The following is a 13734-nucleotide window of genomic DNA, read 5'->3' as shown; positions in this document are numbered from 1 at the left end:
CACTAGAGACACGGGGAGCCGGGCCGTGGTCCTTGGTCTAAACGCCGGCCCCGCCCCGGCACAGGACGGGACTCGGTTTCCCCAGGCTCCGGGCCCCGCAGGCGGGCTCGCCGCCCCTCCCGGCGCCTCGGGCCCGGGGAAGGCACCGGCGGGACGCGGACCAACCCTTTCCTTCCAGGTCCTCTACTCCCTGTTAAACCAGGCTGAGAACATCGTCGGGTGGCCCCACGTGGTCGCGGAAGACCTGGTGAGGCAGGTGCACAAGCTCAAGAACGAGATGTTCGTGATGGGCGGCAAGGTCAGGGGCAAGACCCTGCTGCCCATCCCCGAGCACCTGGGCAGCCTGGACGGCACGCTGGAGTCCATGGAGAGGTAGGGGCCCGCCCGGGACGGCAGGGACCAGGCGGCGGCATCGGGCCGGGGCTGAAGGCGCAAGGGCGGGATGGGGCGGGGCACTGAGGCCCCCCACCACGCACGGGGGCCCGTCCAGGCGTCACACGGCACGCACGGGATGTCACTGTCCCGCGCCACCCAGCCGGGAAAGGGGACGCCCGCTGTAGGACGTGGGTACTCGGGGCACCGAGGGGCGTGGAAGGGACTTTCCTTTTCAGCAGGTGGGGCTGTGACGTCCCGGGGACCCCCACACGCACACGGCCGGCCACCACGGCAGTGCCCGTGGCGCGAGGCTCTGGGCGCCGTGCGGGGTGGTGGCCTGTTCCACTGGCTCGCGTCAGAGGGCGGCTGCTCGGGGACTCACCGCGTGGGCCGTTCCTCCGTGGGCCACCGAGCCCCAGTATGTGCCCCGTGGCACCCCAGAGCTGCCAAGAGGGCCCATCCTGGACATTATATTCCCTTTCGGGGGGTGGGGGAGCCGGCATCTCTAACTGCGCCCACCGTGTGCTCAGGGTCTCTCCTCGCCGGGGAGATTTGGGGGATCCTCCAGCCTCCCCGGGTGGCTGTGAGGAGGGGCCCGGGGACATGGGGCGAGGAGACGCGGGGCTGCTGGTGGGTGTCCAGGGCCTGCCGGCTGGAGGCCTCGGGGGTGGGGGCAGGGCTGCTGGAACCCGTCCCGGGGGCCGGAAGCATCGCCCCCCCTGCCTTGCAGGCTGCCGTCCGCCCTGGACAACTCGCTGCTGCATGCCATCGAGACCATAATCATCGACTGGTCGCACCAGATCAGGGACGTGCTGAGCAAAGACTCGGCCCAGGTGCTGCTGGATGGGCTGCACCCGCTGCCCCGGGTCGAGTTTGAGTTCTGGGACGCCCGGCTGATGAACCTGCAGTGCATCCACGACCAGGTGACACCTGCCGCCCACCGTGGCGACCGGGCGCCCAGCTGCTGGGCGGCCAGACGGCCCACGTGCCCACCGGGCACCAGGCGAATTCACGAGCCCTCGGCCTCTCTGTGCGGGGCCCCCGGGAGCCCTGGGGGGACCCTGCTCGCCCGAGTTCGTGCCTCAGCTCCCCCCCTGCTGCAGGATCAGGCCACAGGTGCGGGGTCTGCGGGTTTCTACTGAAAATCCTGTCTTCTTCTGTCCCCCTTCTCAGCTAAACAGGCCCAAAGTAAACAAAATAGTTGAGATCCTGGAAAAAGCCAAAAGCTGCTACTGGCCGGCCCTGCAGACCGTGTACCTGAATGTCACTGAAGGTGGGGGCGGGGAGCCCCGAGGAAGCTGCCGGTGCCTCCTGGGAGGGCCTGGGGCAGGTCACCAACCCCGGGGGTGGGCCAGCTCCCTCATGAGCAACTTCCTGGCCCCACCTTCTAAGGCAGCGCCTGTGTTTTGAGGGAGCAGGTCTCCCTGACACCCTGCCCAGTGGAGGCGGCCGGTGTGTTGGCTCCCTGCGGACACGCACTTGACCTTGACCTTGGCCTTGTTCCGGCAGGGCTGAAGGAAGCCAACGACATTGTCCTGCACCTGAAGCCTCTGCGGGTCCTGCTGGAGGAGATGGAGCAGGCGGACTTCACCAGCGTATGTTCGTGGGAGAAAGGCCGCTTGGCGGGGGGCGCGGGGGGGCTCGAGTCCTAGGGAGCAGGAGCTGGCGGTGACCAGGCGCCTCTCCCTCCACACTGGGGTCTCCTCCTGGAGCCTTGGGGCTGAGGGAGCTGAGACCTCGCGACAGAGGGCGCCCACCATGTCCCCGCAGCTCCCGACCTTCATCGCCAAGGTGCTGTACACCATCGGCTTCATCTGGGCCACCTCCAAGCACTACAACACGCCCTCCAGGGTCATTGTCATCTTGCAGGAGTTCTGCAACCAGATCATCGAGATGGTAGCCCCGGCCCGCCGCCCGCGCCCCCTCCCCGCCGGTCCCCTCCCCCTTCCACTCCAGGCTTCCCCGCCCGGCCTCCCCGGCGGGTGAGAGACACGCAGAGCTTGGCACAGGGGTGTTCAGGCCATGGGCTAAATTGGAGCTTCTAGGTGGCCCCCCAGAGCTCTCCCGAGACCTGGGCTGTGCCGGCCGGACCCCCAGCTCTGTCAGAAGGAGGAAAGGGGGGGGCTTGGCCGGGGCTTTGTGGGCTCCTGTGGCCCTGCACTGAGCTGGCTCCTGTCTCCCTCAACACAGGTTCCCTTTCCTCCTCCTCACGAGCACCATTAGCCAGCCGGGCTGCCCGGGGGCACCAAGATCATGCTCTCAGCCCTGTCTGCAGGCCCCTAAGGGCACTGCAGCCCAGAGCCCTGCAGCCCGTAGCAGGGTGTCCCGGGCTCATCCCCAGAGTCCTAGTCACCTGTGAGCCTTCGCGGGGGAGGAGGGCCCGGGGAGGGAAGCCGCTCAGGCTCCTGAAGAGCCGCCGGCACCGGGCAGACGGGTTGCGTCCTGAGAAGCAGGTCGCGGGGCCCACGGCGGCGGGTTTCCCACGGGCCTGACAGCCCACGGCAGTGCGCCCAGACGCGGCCCACGCGGCCCACGCGGCCCACGCGGCTCACGCGGCCCCACGTGGCCCGCCAGAGCTGAGCGATGTCTTGTCTTCGACCCAGACCCGGACCTTCCTGGGCCCCGAGGAGGTGCTGAAAGGCCTGCAGGGCGAGATCGAGGAGGTGCTGAACGGGATCTCGCTGTCCGTGGCCGTCCTGAGGGGCCTGCACCGCACCTACGACTTCTGCTGCGCAAACATGAAGCTTTTCTTCAAGGTGCGGCCCGGCCCGGCCTGGCCGGCGGGACCCGGCGGGGCGTTAGCGAGGTGGGGTTGACGCGGGCACCGGGCGGAAGGCATGAGAGTGACGTGGGCACCGGCTCAGCCCCCTCCCGTCTCCCCCTCTCCCCCTCTCCCAGGAGGGCAAGGAGCTGGTGCCTTGGGAATTCCCATCCTCCCTTGCGTTTTCCAGAATAAACTCTTTCTTCCATCGCATCCAGACCATTGAGGTAAAGGGGAAGTCGGGCTCACCTTCCCTGCGCGTCCCAGGCCGCCCTCGCCGGGGTGTAGCCGCGTCTGCCACCCGCCCCCACCGGTGTCGTGGGGAAACGGAGCCTCGGGCCGGCCTCCTGCGTGCCCGGCCGTGAGCCAGGAGCCAAAGGGGCCCGTTGGTGGCTCCGTCCGCGGCTCCTGCCTCCTGCCTTCGAGCAGCGGCTAAATGACGCAGGGGCTGACCGGTCAGGAGGCCTGGAGACCGAGGGGACAGGGCCAGCGGGATTAAGTCAGCGCCGATGAGGACCTTAAATGAAAACAGAAGCAGGTGACAGCGGTTCAGGGTGGTTTCCTCTGAGGGCCAGAGGTGAGACGTGGAGGGTGAGGAGGTGTTGCCTTGTGTTTTTAAACTGTGTGGGGGTTTTAAAACTTTGTGAACATGTTCGGCACCTCGTGAAAAGGGGAGAAGCCACCCTCGAACCACTGAGGGTCGGTTATGTGATGGGCGCCATCGGCAGTGGCCTCGGGAGGGCCTGTCGGGGTCTCAGCCACGGGGGGTGTCTTCGTGCCCGGAGGACTTGCGGGGCCCAGTCAGGCTCTGGCCATGTAGCTGCTGGTCCTGCATCGCCGATTCTGGGCCAGGGTGGAGATCGCGGAACAGAGGGGCCCTGGGGGTGAGAGAGGCCGTCTTGCTGTCCACCCCCCGCCCGTGGGCTGCAGCCCCGTGTCTCCTCCTCCCGGGGAAGAGCCCGAAAGCCCAGGGCATGGCCAAGCATGGCTTTCACTGGGTTTGCTTTGGTGGTCGCTCGATGCAGCTCGTGCATGTTGGGGACCCCGTTCGGCCTCGGGAACTGATCTGAGCACCTTTCGCATCATCTGCCTGCGTCAGATTCCGCTCGTGGCCCTCAGGGAGGCTTTGGGGCCTCGATCAGAAAATAAGAGCCACGCGCAGAAGCGCTAGTTAATGGGTGTGATTAAACGTCAAAGCCGGGAGCACCGGCGGCGAGTGGGGGGTTCTAGAGAAGAGGGGTGAGCGGCACCTCAGAGGAAGTAGAATTTACGGGGGCGCCCATCGGGCGTCGTATGTGAGGGTGTCCTCTCAGATCCCCCCAGGGACGGGCTCAGAGTGTGGGGTGGTCTCCCCAGGAAGCAGAGAATCTGAAGCTTAGCAAGAGCCTCAGAAACCGCTTCCTTCCGAGGCGAGGAAGCAGGGCCCGTACTATGTGGTTGTTCCAGCCGGTGTAAGGTCAGGAAAGGACCCAGCATCACCACCTCCTCCGTGGTCAGGACTCGGAGACAGTTCATAGAACCCTTCCTTCGACCTTTCTCCAAGTTCCAGAAATGACTTCAGAGAGCATTCGCCCAAATACACAGAGCCCCCCTTGGTCACGTGGCCCTGGGGTATCCCGCTTGCTCCCCGGCTCCTCCCGCTGGTCCCAGAGCTGGATTCGTGGCTGAGCCGTTGAGTGTGGTTATGAACACGGACCGATTGGCGTCCTGGCTTCTTGCTCCACCAGGACCTTTATAAAACGGCGATCGAGTTTCTGAAGCTGGAGAAGATTGAGGTGGGGGGAGTGCGGGGCAACATCCTGGGAAGCCTGGTCACGCAGATCCACGAGGAGGTCTTCGAGCTGGTGAAGGTCTTTGCTGACTGCAAATACGACCCCTTGGACCCCGGAGATTTGGTGGGTTGGGGCCTGGGCTGGAGCGATGACGGAGGCCCCAGGGGGCGGGAGGCCCACAGAGGGGCGTGCGGGCGGACGATCCCAACACTGAAAGATGTCACGAAAACTGCGTGTGGAGAGGTCCCAGGCAGGGCGCATGCTCAGCCGGGACGTCACCAGAGTCCTGCCGGCAGGAGAGGGGCTGGTTTAGGGTGAGCACCGCCCCTGCGTTGCATGCCAGCAAAGAGGCTGATGTTTTGCCCTGGCCCGTGTGGCTCAGTTGGCTGAGCACCCTCCATGTACCAAAAGGTCAAGGCCGCTGGTTTGACTCCAGGTCGGGGCACAGGCCCAGGTCGTGGGCTTGATCCCTAGCAGGGGACGTGCAATGTTTCTCCCTCACAATGATGTTTCTTTCTCTCCCCCTTCCTCTCTCTCTAAAATTAATAAAAACATCTATTTTTATTATTTTATTTCATTTTTTTATCCCTACCGGAGGGTATTTTTTCCATTGCTTTTTCAGAGAGAGTGGAAGGGAAGGAGGGAGAGAGAGAGAAACATCCGTATGAGAGAGAGACATTGATTGGTTACCTCTCGCACATGCCCCAGCTGGGGCCCGGGCCGGGCATCGAGCCTGCAGCCGAGGTACATGCCCTTGTTCGGAACCGAACCCAGGGCCCCTTCAAGTCCGTGGGCCGACGCTCTAACCACGGAGCCACACCGGCCAGGGCAAAACATATTTTTTAATAAAAGAGGTTGACGTTTTAATTCTCTTTTAGAATTTCAATGACGATTACGCTGACTTTGAGACCAAAATTCAAGACCTGGATAGGAGGCTGGCCTCGATCTTCTGCCAGGCCTTCGACGAGAGCAACTCCATCGAGTCCTGCGCAAAGGTACCCGGGGCGGGGGCGCTGTGGCGGAGAACCTGGCCCGCTGAGGGCGGAGGCAGGTCAGGGGGGGACTGGCTCGGGCACCTTCGGGGTAGAAGCCGCCCCCCCAGGGAGCTCAGCTCCCCGACACACCTGCTCTGCCCCCCGGCTTTCTCCTGTGCCACGCCCTCTCCCACGGCGGCCGTAACCCGCTTTTGTGCTGCAGAAGGAAAAGTCACCTTCTAAACGTTACCTTTACATGCGCGCCAGACGGAAAAGCAAAAAAAAAAAGCGAAGGGAAACTGGGATCCCCCCCAGCTCCATCTGCTCCTTTCTCCGCCTCAGAACCTCTGACAGCCCAGCCCCCTGGTTAGGATGGGCCCCGGGGTCCCCTCCCTCCCCTGCCCACCGTCCCCTGCCTGTTCCCAAGCTGCCTCCGCATTGTTTCTCACCGTCGGTAATTCGCGCACAGCAGAGAAAGTTCTAGAGCAATTTTCCACTTCATCTCCTCCTCGCAGAAAATGAAATTAGCTTCCTTCCCAGACGTCATCAGCCAAAAGAATCTGTGAATATGAAAAGGAGGCCACGGGCACAGGGAGAGGGGAAAACGTGGGGGGGGAGGCGCGAAGCAGCCAGGGGAGCTTGTATTTTCTAACCATCACATGTCGACTTAAAAAAAAAAAAAAGACCCTGGCGACCTCCTGTCTCAGCACCCCCCCCCCCCCCGGGGGTAATTGCAGGAAGGAGCGGCCCCAGGAGAACATCAGAGGTTCGGTTACTTCCCAGGGGTCGTGGCCGCTCCAGGTGGCTTTGGGGGGACCTGCAAATCGCTCCCCCTTTCCCTGTGGCCACCCAAAAGGTCATGTTTAGGCTGCCCCGTTGCTGGCACTTTGCTACCACAGCCCCGGGACGCTCCGCTCACCCAGGTGCGAGCTCACACCCAGCGCTGGGTGAGCGCCGCCGTTTGGGGACCCCGCGCAGCGTGAGCTCGGCGCCCTCCCTCCCGGTTCCCCTTTCCCCACGGCCCTTGTTTGTTCCGAGTAGAGCAAGCTTCCCCGGGGGGGGGGGGTGTTTTCTTGCCTGGGCACATCCTTGAGGGCGAGTGCCTTCCTAGGGGGAGTAATTTTTGCGACTCGGCCTTTATTTCTCTGCCTGGCTGTCAGAGGACGTCCTGGCTGCGCAGTTGCAGTGTCCCAGCTGTTCTTACAGTGCTTGTCTGTCTGTTTAGTATGTTTTTATTGATTTCAGAGAGAGGAAGGGGGAGGGAGGGAGAGAGAGAAACATCAGTGACGAGAGTCACTGACCGGCTGCCTCCCGCACGCCCCCCGCTGGGGATGGAGGAGCCTGCACCCCGGGCCTGTGCCCTGACCCGGAATCAAACCGTGACCTCCTGGTTCAGAGGTCGATGCTCAACCACTGAGCCACGCCTGCCGGGCGGTTTTATAGTTTTTAAATCGTATTTTTTTAACTGTTCGGCTCTTCCTCGCCCAAACCCTGTTTCTCCTGGGCCTGGAATACATTTCCCCGGACCGTGGACCTGGCGTGTGCTGCGGGTTTATAAGCCCAGTATCCTGGGACCCGGCACACGTCATCACAAGACTCCTGGAGGCGTCGCCCAGCCAGGGGCTGCGCAGAGAAGGCGTCTCTGCCTTGGCAGGACGTGTATTTCTCCCTCCTGGCGCTTGGCTGGAGTGGGAGCATCATGCCAGCCGCCGCGGGGCTGGTGCGGGTCTCCTCGGGGCCAGGCCCGGGCGGCGGTGGGGAGGCCTCCCTGAGGCCCGCCTCCTGTTCCTCCCCAGCTCCTGTACATGTTTGGGGGCCTCCTGGAGCGGCCGCTGATTCTCACCGAGGTGGTGCCCCGCTACTCGGTCATGCTGGAGCTGTTCGACGCCGAGCTGGACAACACCAAGATCCTGTACGACGCCCAGATCGCGGCCTCCGCGGACGGGAACATCCCGCCAATCCACAAGAACATGCCCCCCGTGGCCGGGCAGCTCAAGTGGAGCCTGGAGCTGCAGGAGCGGCTGGAGGTGCCCATGCGGCACCTGAAGCACATCGAGCACCCGTGAGTCGGGGGAGCAGCCGGGCCGCCCTGGGCTGGGGGGTGATGCTGGGAAAACTGCGAGGCAGCCCCACGCCTCCTACCGGCCGAGCCTCATCTTTTCAGGCACAAGCTTCCCGGAAAAGGCCTGTGTGTGTCCCCACCTCTGGGTGCCTTCTCCACATGGGTGGTCAGGAGGAATCCGCCTGCCCTCCCCCCTGACGGACAGTCAGGTGGAAATCCACAGAGACCCCCTCGTGAGAACAGGCCCAGGCCGCTTGCTCAGTGCTTGTGGCAGGGAGGTGGCCGCTGTCACCTGCGTTTGGCATTGACCTGAAGGCAGGCAGAGGAATGGGAGGGCTCCCAGCAGAACCTGGGGGGGCGCAGGTGAGCCCGACTGGGGCCTGGAAGAGGGACGTCCTGGGAGACCGCCCAGGGGGAGCCTATTTGGCTTCCTCCCATCGGTCGGATATCAGAAGGGACGGAGAACACTGGGGCAGCTGGCAGCTTTGAATCAAGCCCCGGCCACGTGGGGCCACTGCTGCCGGGGATCTTGCCACCGGAGCCCCGAGGAGATGGCGCGTCACACCCCTGGCAGGTGCCCCGCGCCTCACCCCTCCGCCTGACTCTGACTCCAGGGTCATGTCCAGTGTGGAGGCCAAGCTTATCTACCAGAAATACGACGAGATGATGGAGCTGCTGAGGAGCTACCGCGAGAGGATCTACCTGCAGTGGGTGTCGGGGGTGGACGCCGACTGCCGCTTCAACCTGGGCCAGCCCCTCATCCAGCGGGACCCGGCCACCAACCTCATCCGGGTCAACTTCAGCAAGGCGGTGGGTGTCCCCTGTGCCTGGGGGGCGCTGGGCCTTTGTTCTGAGACCACGGCCGGGTTTCGAGCGGGGCCGTATTTTCAAGGGTCCCTCCAGGCGCTGTGAGGTGAATAGGTTGAAGGGGGCACCCCCGTTAGAACCCAGGAGAGACGATGAGAGGCTGCCGGTCTGGAGCGAGTGGCCGCAGAGAAGGCGTGAGGGCCGACTGGGTTTTGGTCACAGAGCCAGTGAGATTTCAGGCCCTTGGAAATGGATCCGTGAGGAGGAGAGGAATCAGCCGGCGACGGTGGGCTGGCGGCCGGAGGGTGGGACTGGGTCAGCCGGAACCGCAGGTGGAGACAGCTGCTGGAGGGTGGCACCGGCTGCTCCGTCTTGGCTACATTGGTGCCCACGAGACACCCGAATGGAGATGCTAAGGAGGCAGGTGGATACAGGAGCCCAGGGTCAGGAGGCAGGTCTGGGTCGGGACGTGAGCGCAGGAATAGTCCACATGCTTCTCAAAGCTGTGATGTTGGGGGGTGACCAAGGGGAGAGGAGATGGGGGGACCACGCGCTGCAGCTCCCCAACATGCAAATCTCAAAAGCGTCGGAAGAGGCTGATGGTGGTGACTAGGAGCATCTGGTGTCCAGGGAAGGGGTGGCCAGCTGCTGCAAGGTCCCGGGAGACGAGGCCTGTGAAGTGACCGGTGGGTTCAGCGACACAGGTCACTGGGGCCTTGACGGGACGGCCCTGGACCAGCAGTGAGGGCGGCAGCTCTGCGGGATGGGGTGTGTTACTGACCCGACCTCCTGGGTGGTGGCAGGTAGGAGGAGACGGACAGAAGGTTAGGTCCCAAGGAGGGGCCAGGTGGGGTTCTGGTCTCCCTCCAAACGCCCCGGGCGGGGAAGCTGGATGACCTGTCCACCCACACTGCCCGGTCAGTGGGTGAGGCCGCCCCGACCGGCCAGCAGCCCCAGCCCGCACACGCCGCCTCCAGCTCCAGCCCCAGACCGTAGAGGCATCGGGGACAGGCCCCCCCTGTGCTGCTACGTGCCGCCCCGCGGAGGCCACCCCCCGACGGGCTCTGTGGTCTCTGTTGGCCTTAGTTGGTGGCAGTGCTGAGAGAGGTCAAGTACTTGAACTTCCAGCAACAAAAAGCCATCCCAGACAGTGCCGAGAAGCTGTTCTCTCAGTACGAGACCTTCCGGAAGTTCGTGGGCAACCTGGAGCTCATCGTGGGCTGGTACAACGAGGTGAGCGGGCGCGGCGAGGGGGCCGAGCCCGCCGCTGGCGCCGCGTCTCGCTGCCTTGCTTTGCGCCTCCCCCTGCGCTGTCCTCCGCTGGCCCGGTTTCCGCTCACCGTGGCTCACACGCTGGATGTCTCCGCCCCTGCCCACCTTTCCGACCAGTTCCCCGTCTGAAAATGCTTGAAGGCATTGGGGTGGGGTGGGGAGTCGGGGACCATTGAAAGCCCCAAATGTATGTAAAGAAGGATTCTGAGAGGCGAATCGCCCCCACCCCCCCCACACACGGTTTTAATTTGGTGTCCACGCCTCGCTGGTAAGGGTGCAGGTGACCCAGAAAAGTTACATAGAAACCAGACTGTTGCTGGATGGGTGACCTTGAAAAGTTACATAGAAACCAGACTGTTGCTGGATGGGTGACCTTGAAAAGTTACATAGAAGCCAGACTGTTGCTGGATGGGTGACCTTGAAAAGTTACATAGAAGCCAGACTGTTGCTGGATGGGTGACCTTGAAAGGTTACATAGAAGCCAGACTGTTGCTGGATGGGAGCTCAGCGGGCTTGTTCTTTAAAGGAATAATTTAGAGAGAAGGTCACGAGCGCCCCCTTTCTTTCTCTTCCGTGAGTGGAGGTTTTCAAGCAGTAAATTAATGTCCGAGAGCAGGATAGCGCTGCCTCGAGACCATATAGAGCCGATACTATTGTGAACGTCGATGCCCCCGGGGCAACCAAAGGTGGAGCCTTAGACGTGGGACCAAAGAGAGGGTCCGAGCCCAGAAATGCCCAGTGACCCATGTCCGTCTCTCTTTCTTTGCGTGAATCTAAGTCCAATAAAGTTTTGGATTATATGCTCGCTGTTTTTTGCCTGATCATATTTTCTTCCCTTTCTACCCCATAACGTGGGTAATGAAGCGTTAGGTATATACATGAACCCTCGGTGATTAATTTTCAAAGGTGAAATCTCCCCAAATCCGATGGCCCTATAATTCCGTCAAGTGACGCTAATCGTAGTGGCTTTGGTCTGGACCAGCGCCCTCGCCGTGAGACCGCTGGGAGTCGGGGTGGGTTTGGAGCGAAGGCCCCGAGACGGTCTTGTTTGTTCCGCAGATAAAGACCACGGTGATGGACGTGGAGTTCCCGCTCATAAAGGCAGAGCTGGAAGCAATCGACGTCAAATTATGGAGCGCTGAAACCACGCTGTTCTGGAACGGCCAAGGTACCGCGGCCCCGTGCCTGTCCCCTGGGTTAGACTTGGAGGGGCCGGCCGCCTCTGCCTCCCGGCCCCTGGGTCTGCTGGGACTGCAACGGGGCTGTGTGTTTGGCCAAAGGATAGTGGCCCCTGCTCGCCAGGCCCCAAACAGCCTGTGGGACCTGGCGGAGGCTCCTTGGGGACCCCTGAGGACCTCACAGTTTCACAGCTGGACTTGCTAGAGGCCGGGCTTATGGTGGCTCCCCACAGGGCAGGCACAGCGGATGGCAGAGCCCATGCCCATGGCAGCCGGCTCAGGGCAGGTGTCGGAGACGTAGAAAGAAACGTACTCAGGACTCCCCTTCCTCTGTTCCCCCACCACCCCTGGACCAGGCCCCCTGACTCCCCTCGTCCCCAGGACCCATGCTGGGTGGGCACCCCGTCCATCAAGACCTCCCGGCTCCCCTTCTGCCCTCTTTCCAGCCCTCTGCCCCCCATTCTGCCTCCACTATCTCGGCAAGAAGGCAGGACTGTCCACTTGTCTGAACCAGGGTCCACTGGGGCTTTCCTTGGGCAAGGACGTCGTATGATTCCTTTCGTTTCTGCCCAAGAATGCGTCTCTTTCCAGCTGTTGGGGTCCAGGCTGCTCAAGTCCCCAGCACTGTGCCGTGGCCCAGGGCCCGGCATGGGGGGTCCTTCGCCTCAGGGGTCTGCAGTGCCGGGTGGAATGACCGTTCCGCCTGTCTGGGGACAGGGAGGTGCTGCTTTCAGAGGCACCGCGGGCCCTGTCCCCCAGCGTGGCCTTTCGGGGACCTCTCAGTGGCTTCTGCTTAGCGCTCCCGAGGAGTCGATGAGTTTTCCAAGGGCCGTCAAGCAGGCCCACGGGGAGGTTTCCTCCTGCTGACTCGTCCATCGCTGAGGTTCCCCTCCGCTTCTGTCTTAGGTGTATTTGAATACATCCAGGAGATGCGGGAAATTCTGCACAACCTGCAGAACAGGATTCAGAAAGCCAAGCAAAACATAGAGGCCATTTCCCAGGTCATGAAGGTGAGCGGAGCAGGGCCGGGGAGTCGGGTCCCAGAGACTCTGAGGAAAGTGCCCGGGGCAGCGGGAACCGTCCGGGCTCCGGCCACCACCGGGGCCCCCATGCCGCGCTTCTTCAGCCCCGCACCTTCTCTACCAAGCCACCGTCCCACATGCACCCCCTGGAACTCTGAGCCGCCCCACGTGCGGCTCCCGACCTGGCCGCCGCGTCTCTCATCGTGGCCCCGTGGGCCCCGGTCTCCGAGGTTGTTGGGTTTGGGGCTGTGTCCTAACTCGGCTCTCCCCCTGCATCTGAACAGCAAGGGTGGTCTGCAGACCAGGAGCCCAAGGTCAAGGTGCCAGCCGATCCGGTTCAGCTGCAGGCTCTCTGCCCGGCTTGTAGAGGCCACCTTCCCACCACGTCCTCGCGTGGGACAGGGGCGGAGACGGGGGAGGGAGACAGAGAGAGAGGGCGAGAGATCTACTCTCCCTTCCTTTACTTTTTTCTTTTTAAAGATTTTTTTAATTGATTTTTAGAGAGAGGAAGGGGGAGAGAGAGAGAGAGAGAGGAGAGGGAAACGTCGATGGGAGAGTGAAACACCGGCCGGCTGCCTCCTGCACGCCCCCTACTGGGGATGGAGCCTGCAACCTGGCATGTGCCCCGCCTGGGAACCAAACGGCAACTTCTTGGTGCACAGAACTTGGCCCAACCCACTGAGCCACACCAGCCAGGGCTCTCTGCTTTTCCTCATAAGGCCACTGATCCCACCCTGGGGGCTCCACCCTCGTGACCTCATCTAAATCTAGTCGCCTCTCAAAGGCCCCACCTCCAGATACCACCCCATGGGGGACCTCGACCTGTGAATCTGGGAGGGACACAAGCATTTCACACAAACCCCGGAGGGGCCACACCAACCCCAGTTCCAGGAAGAGCAGCCTGGGCCCGTCACACTGAGAACCACGCCGACCTCACAGCCCTGCCACAGCCACAGCCACAGCCACAGCCACAGCCACAGCCACAGCCACGTCTCTACAGACGTTCAGAAGGGGCGACGGTGAAGTGACGTGCTGGGCACTGGGGGGGGGGGCTGGCACGCTCACATTCAAGTGCAGAAGGGGCGCCTGGAAGGACACGGGCTCTCCCAGCCTTGTGCCCGCCGCACGAGACCCTGTCTAACAACTGACGACCAAAAACAAAGACAGTGGGTGGTGCCATCGGACCCCCTGGCTCCATGAGGAAACTCATCGGAAAAGAAATGATTCGAGTCAGCCCCCCCGGACCTGAAGTTTATATAGTTCAGAGCAGGTCCATGTAGAGACCAAATCCCGGCAGAGGAGGGAGGGGCGAGCTGAGCCCTCCCGGTCGCGCTGGGGCCACGGGTGGCGCAGGGACGGCTGGACCTGCTGGAGCGTCTCTCACGTGGCCTGGGGGCTGGGGGGAGCCTCCCGGACAAGGGACGCCACGGCCGTCCTCCGAGACCCGGAGCAGGTTCCGGCACGGGGGCTCTCCGGCCCGCGTCCTCGGCGGCCCCTCGTCCTCGCGGACG

At 62.9% G+C, this 13734-nt stretch overlaps 1 protein-coding gene across 1 annotated transcript in view; it reads left to right on the top strand.

Annotated features, from left to right (window-relative positions):
- Nucleotides 1-13734, top strand: part of DNAH17 (dynein axonemal heavy chain 17) — a 74532-nt gene that overhangs the window by 1833 nt on the left and 58965 nt on the right. Inside the window, exons 2-15 of the mRNA XM_087825769.1 lie at nt 179-372; nt 1106-1298; nt 1549-1648; nt 1885-1970; nt 2146-2271; nt 2979-3131; nt 3277-3363; nt 4864-5031; nt 5787-5903; nt 7679-7944; nt 8559-8754; nt 9838-9984; nt 11083-11191; nt 12108-12211. Coding sequence (XP_087681895.1) covers nt 179-372; nt 1106-1298; nt 1549-1648; nt 1885-1970; nt 2146-2271; nt 2979-3131; nt 3277-3363; nt 4864-5031; nt 5787-5903; nt 7679-7944; nt 8559-8754; nt 9838-9984; nt 11083-11191; nt 12108-12211 — 2046 coding nt within the window. The remainder of the gene's footprint in view (nt 1-178; nt 373-1105; nt 1299-1548; nt 1649-1884; nt 1971-2145; nt 2272-2978; nt 3132-3276; nt 3364-4863; nt 5032-5786; nt 5904-7678; nt 7945-8558; nt 8755-9837; nt 9985-11082; nt 11192-12107; nt 12212-13734) is intronic.

The sequence above is a fragment of the Miniopterus natalensis genome, chromosome 17, assembly GCF_054644295.1.
Source record: "Miniopterus natalensis isolate mMinNat1 chromosome 17, mMinNat1.hap1, whole genome shotgun sequence".
In the NCBI taxonomy this organism is placed as follows: Eukaryota; Metazoa; Chordata; class Mammalia; order Chiroptera; family Miniopteridae; genus Miniopterus; species Miniopterus natalensis.
This window is presented reverse-complemented; position numbering and strand designations above follow the sequence as displayed.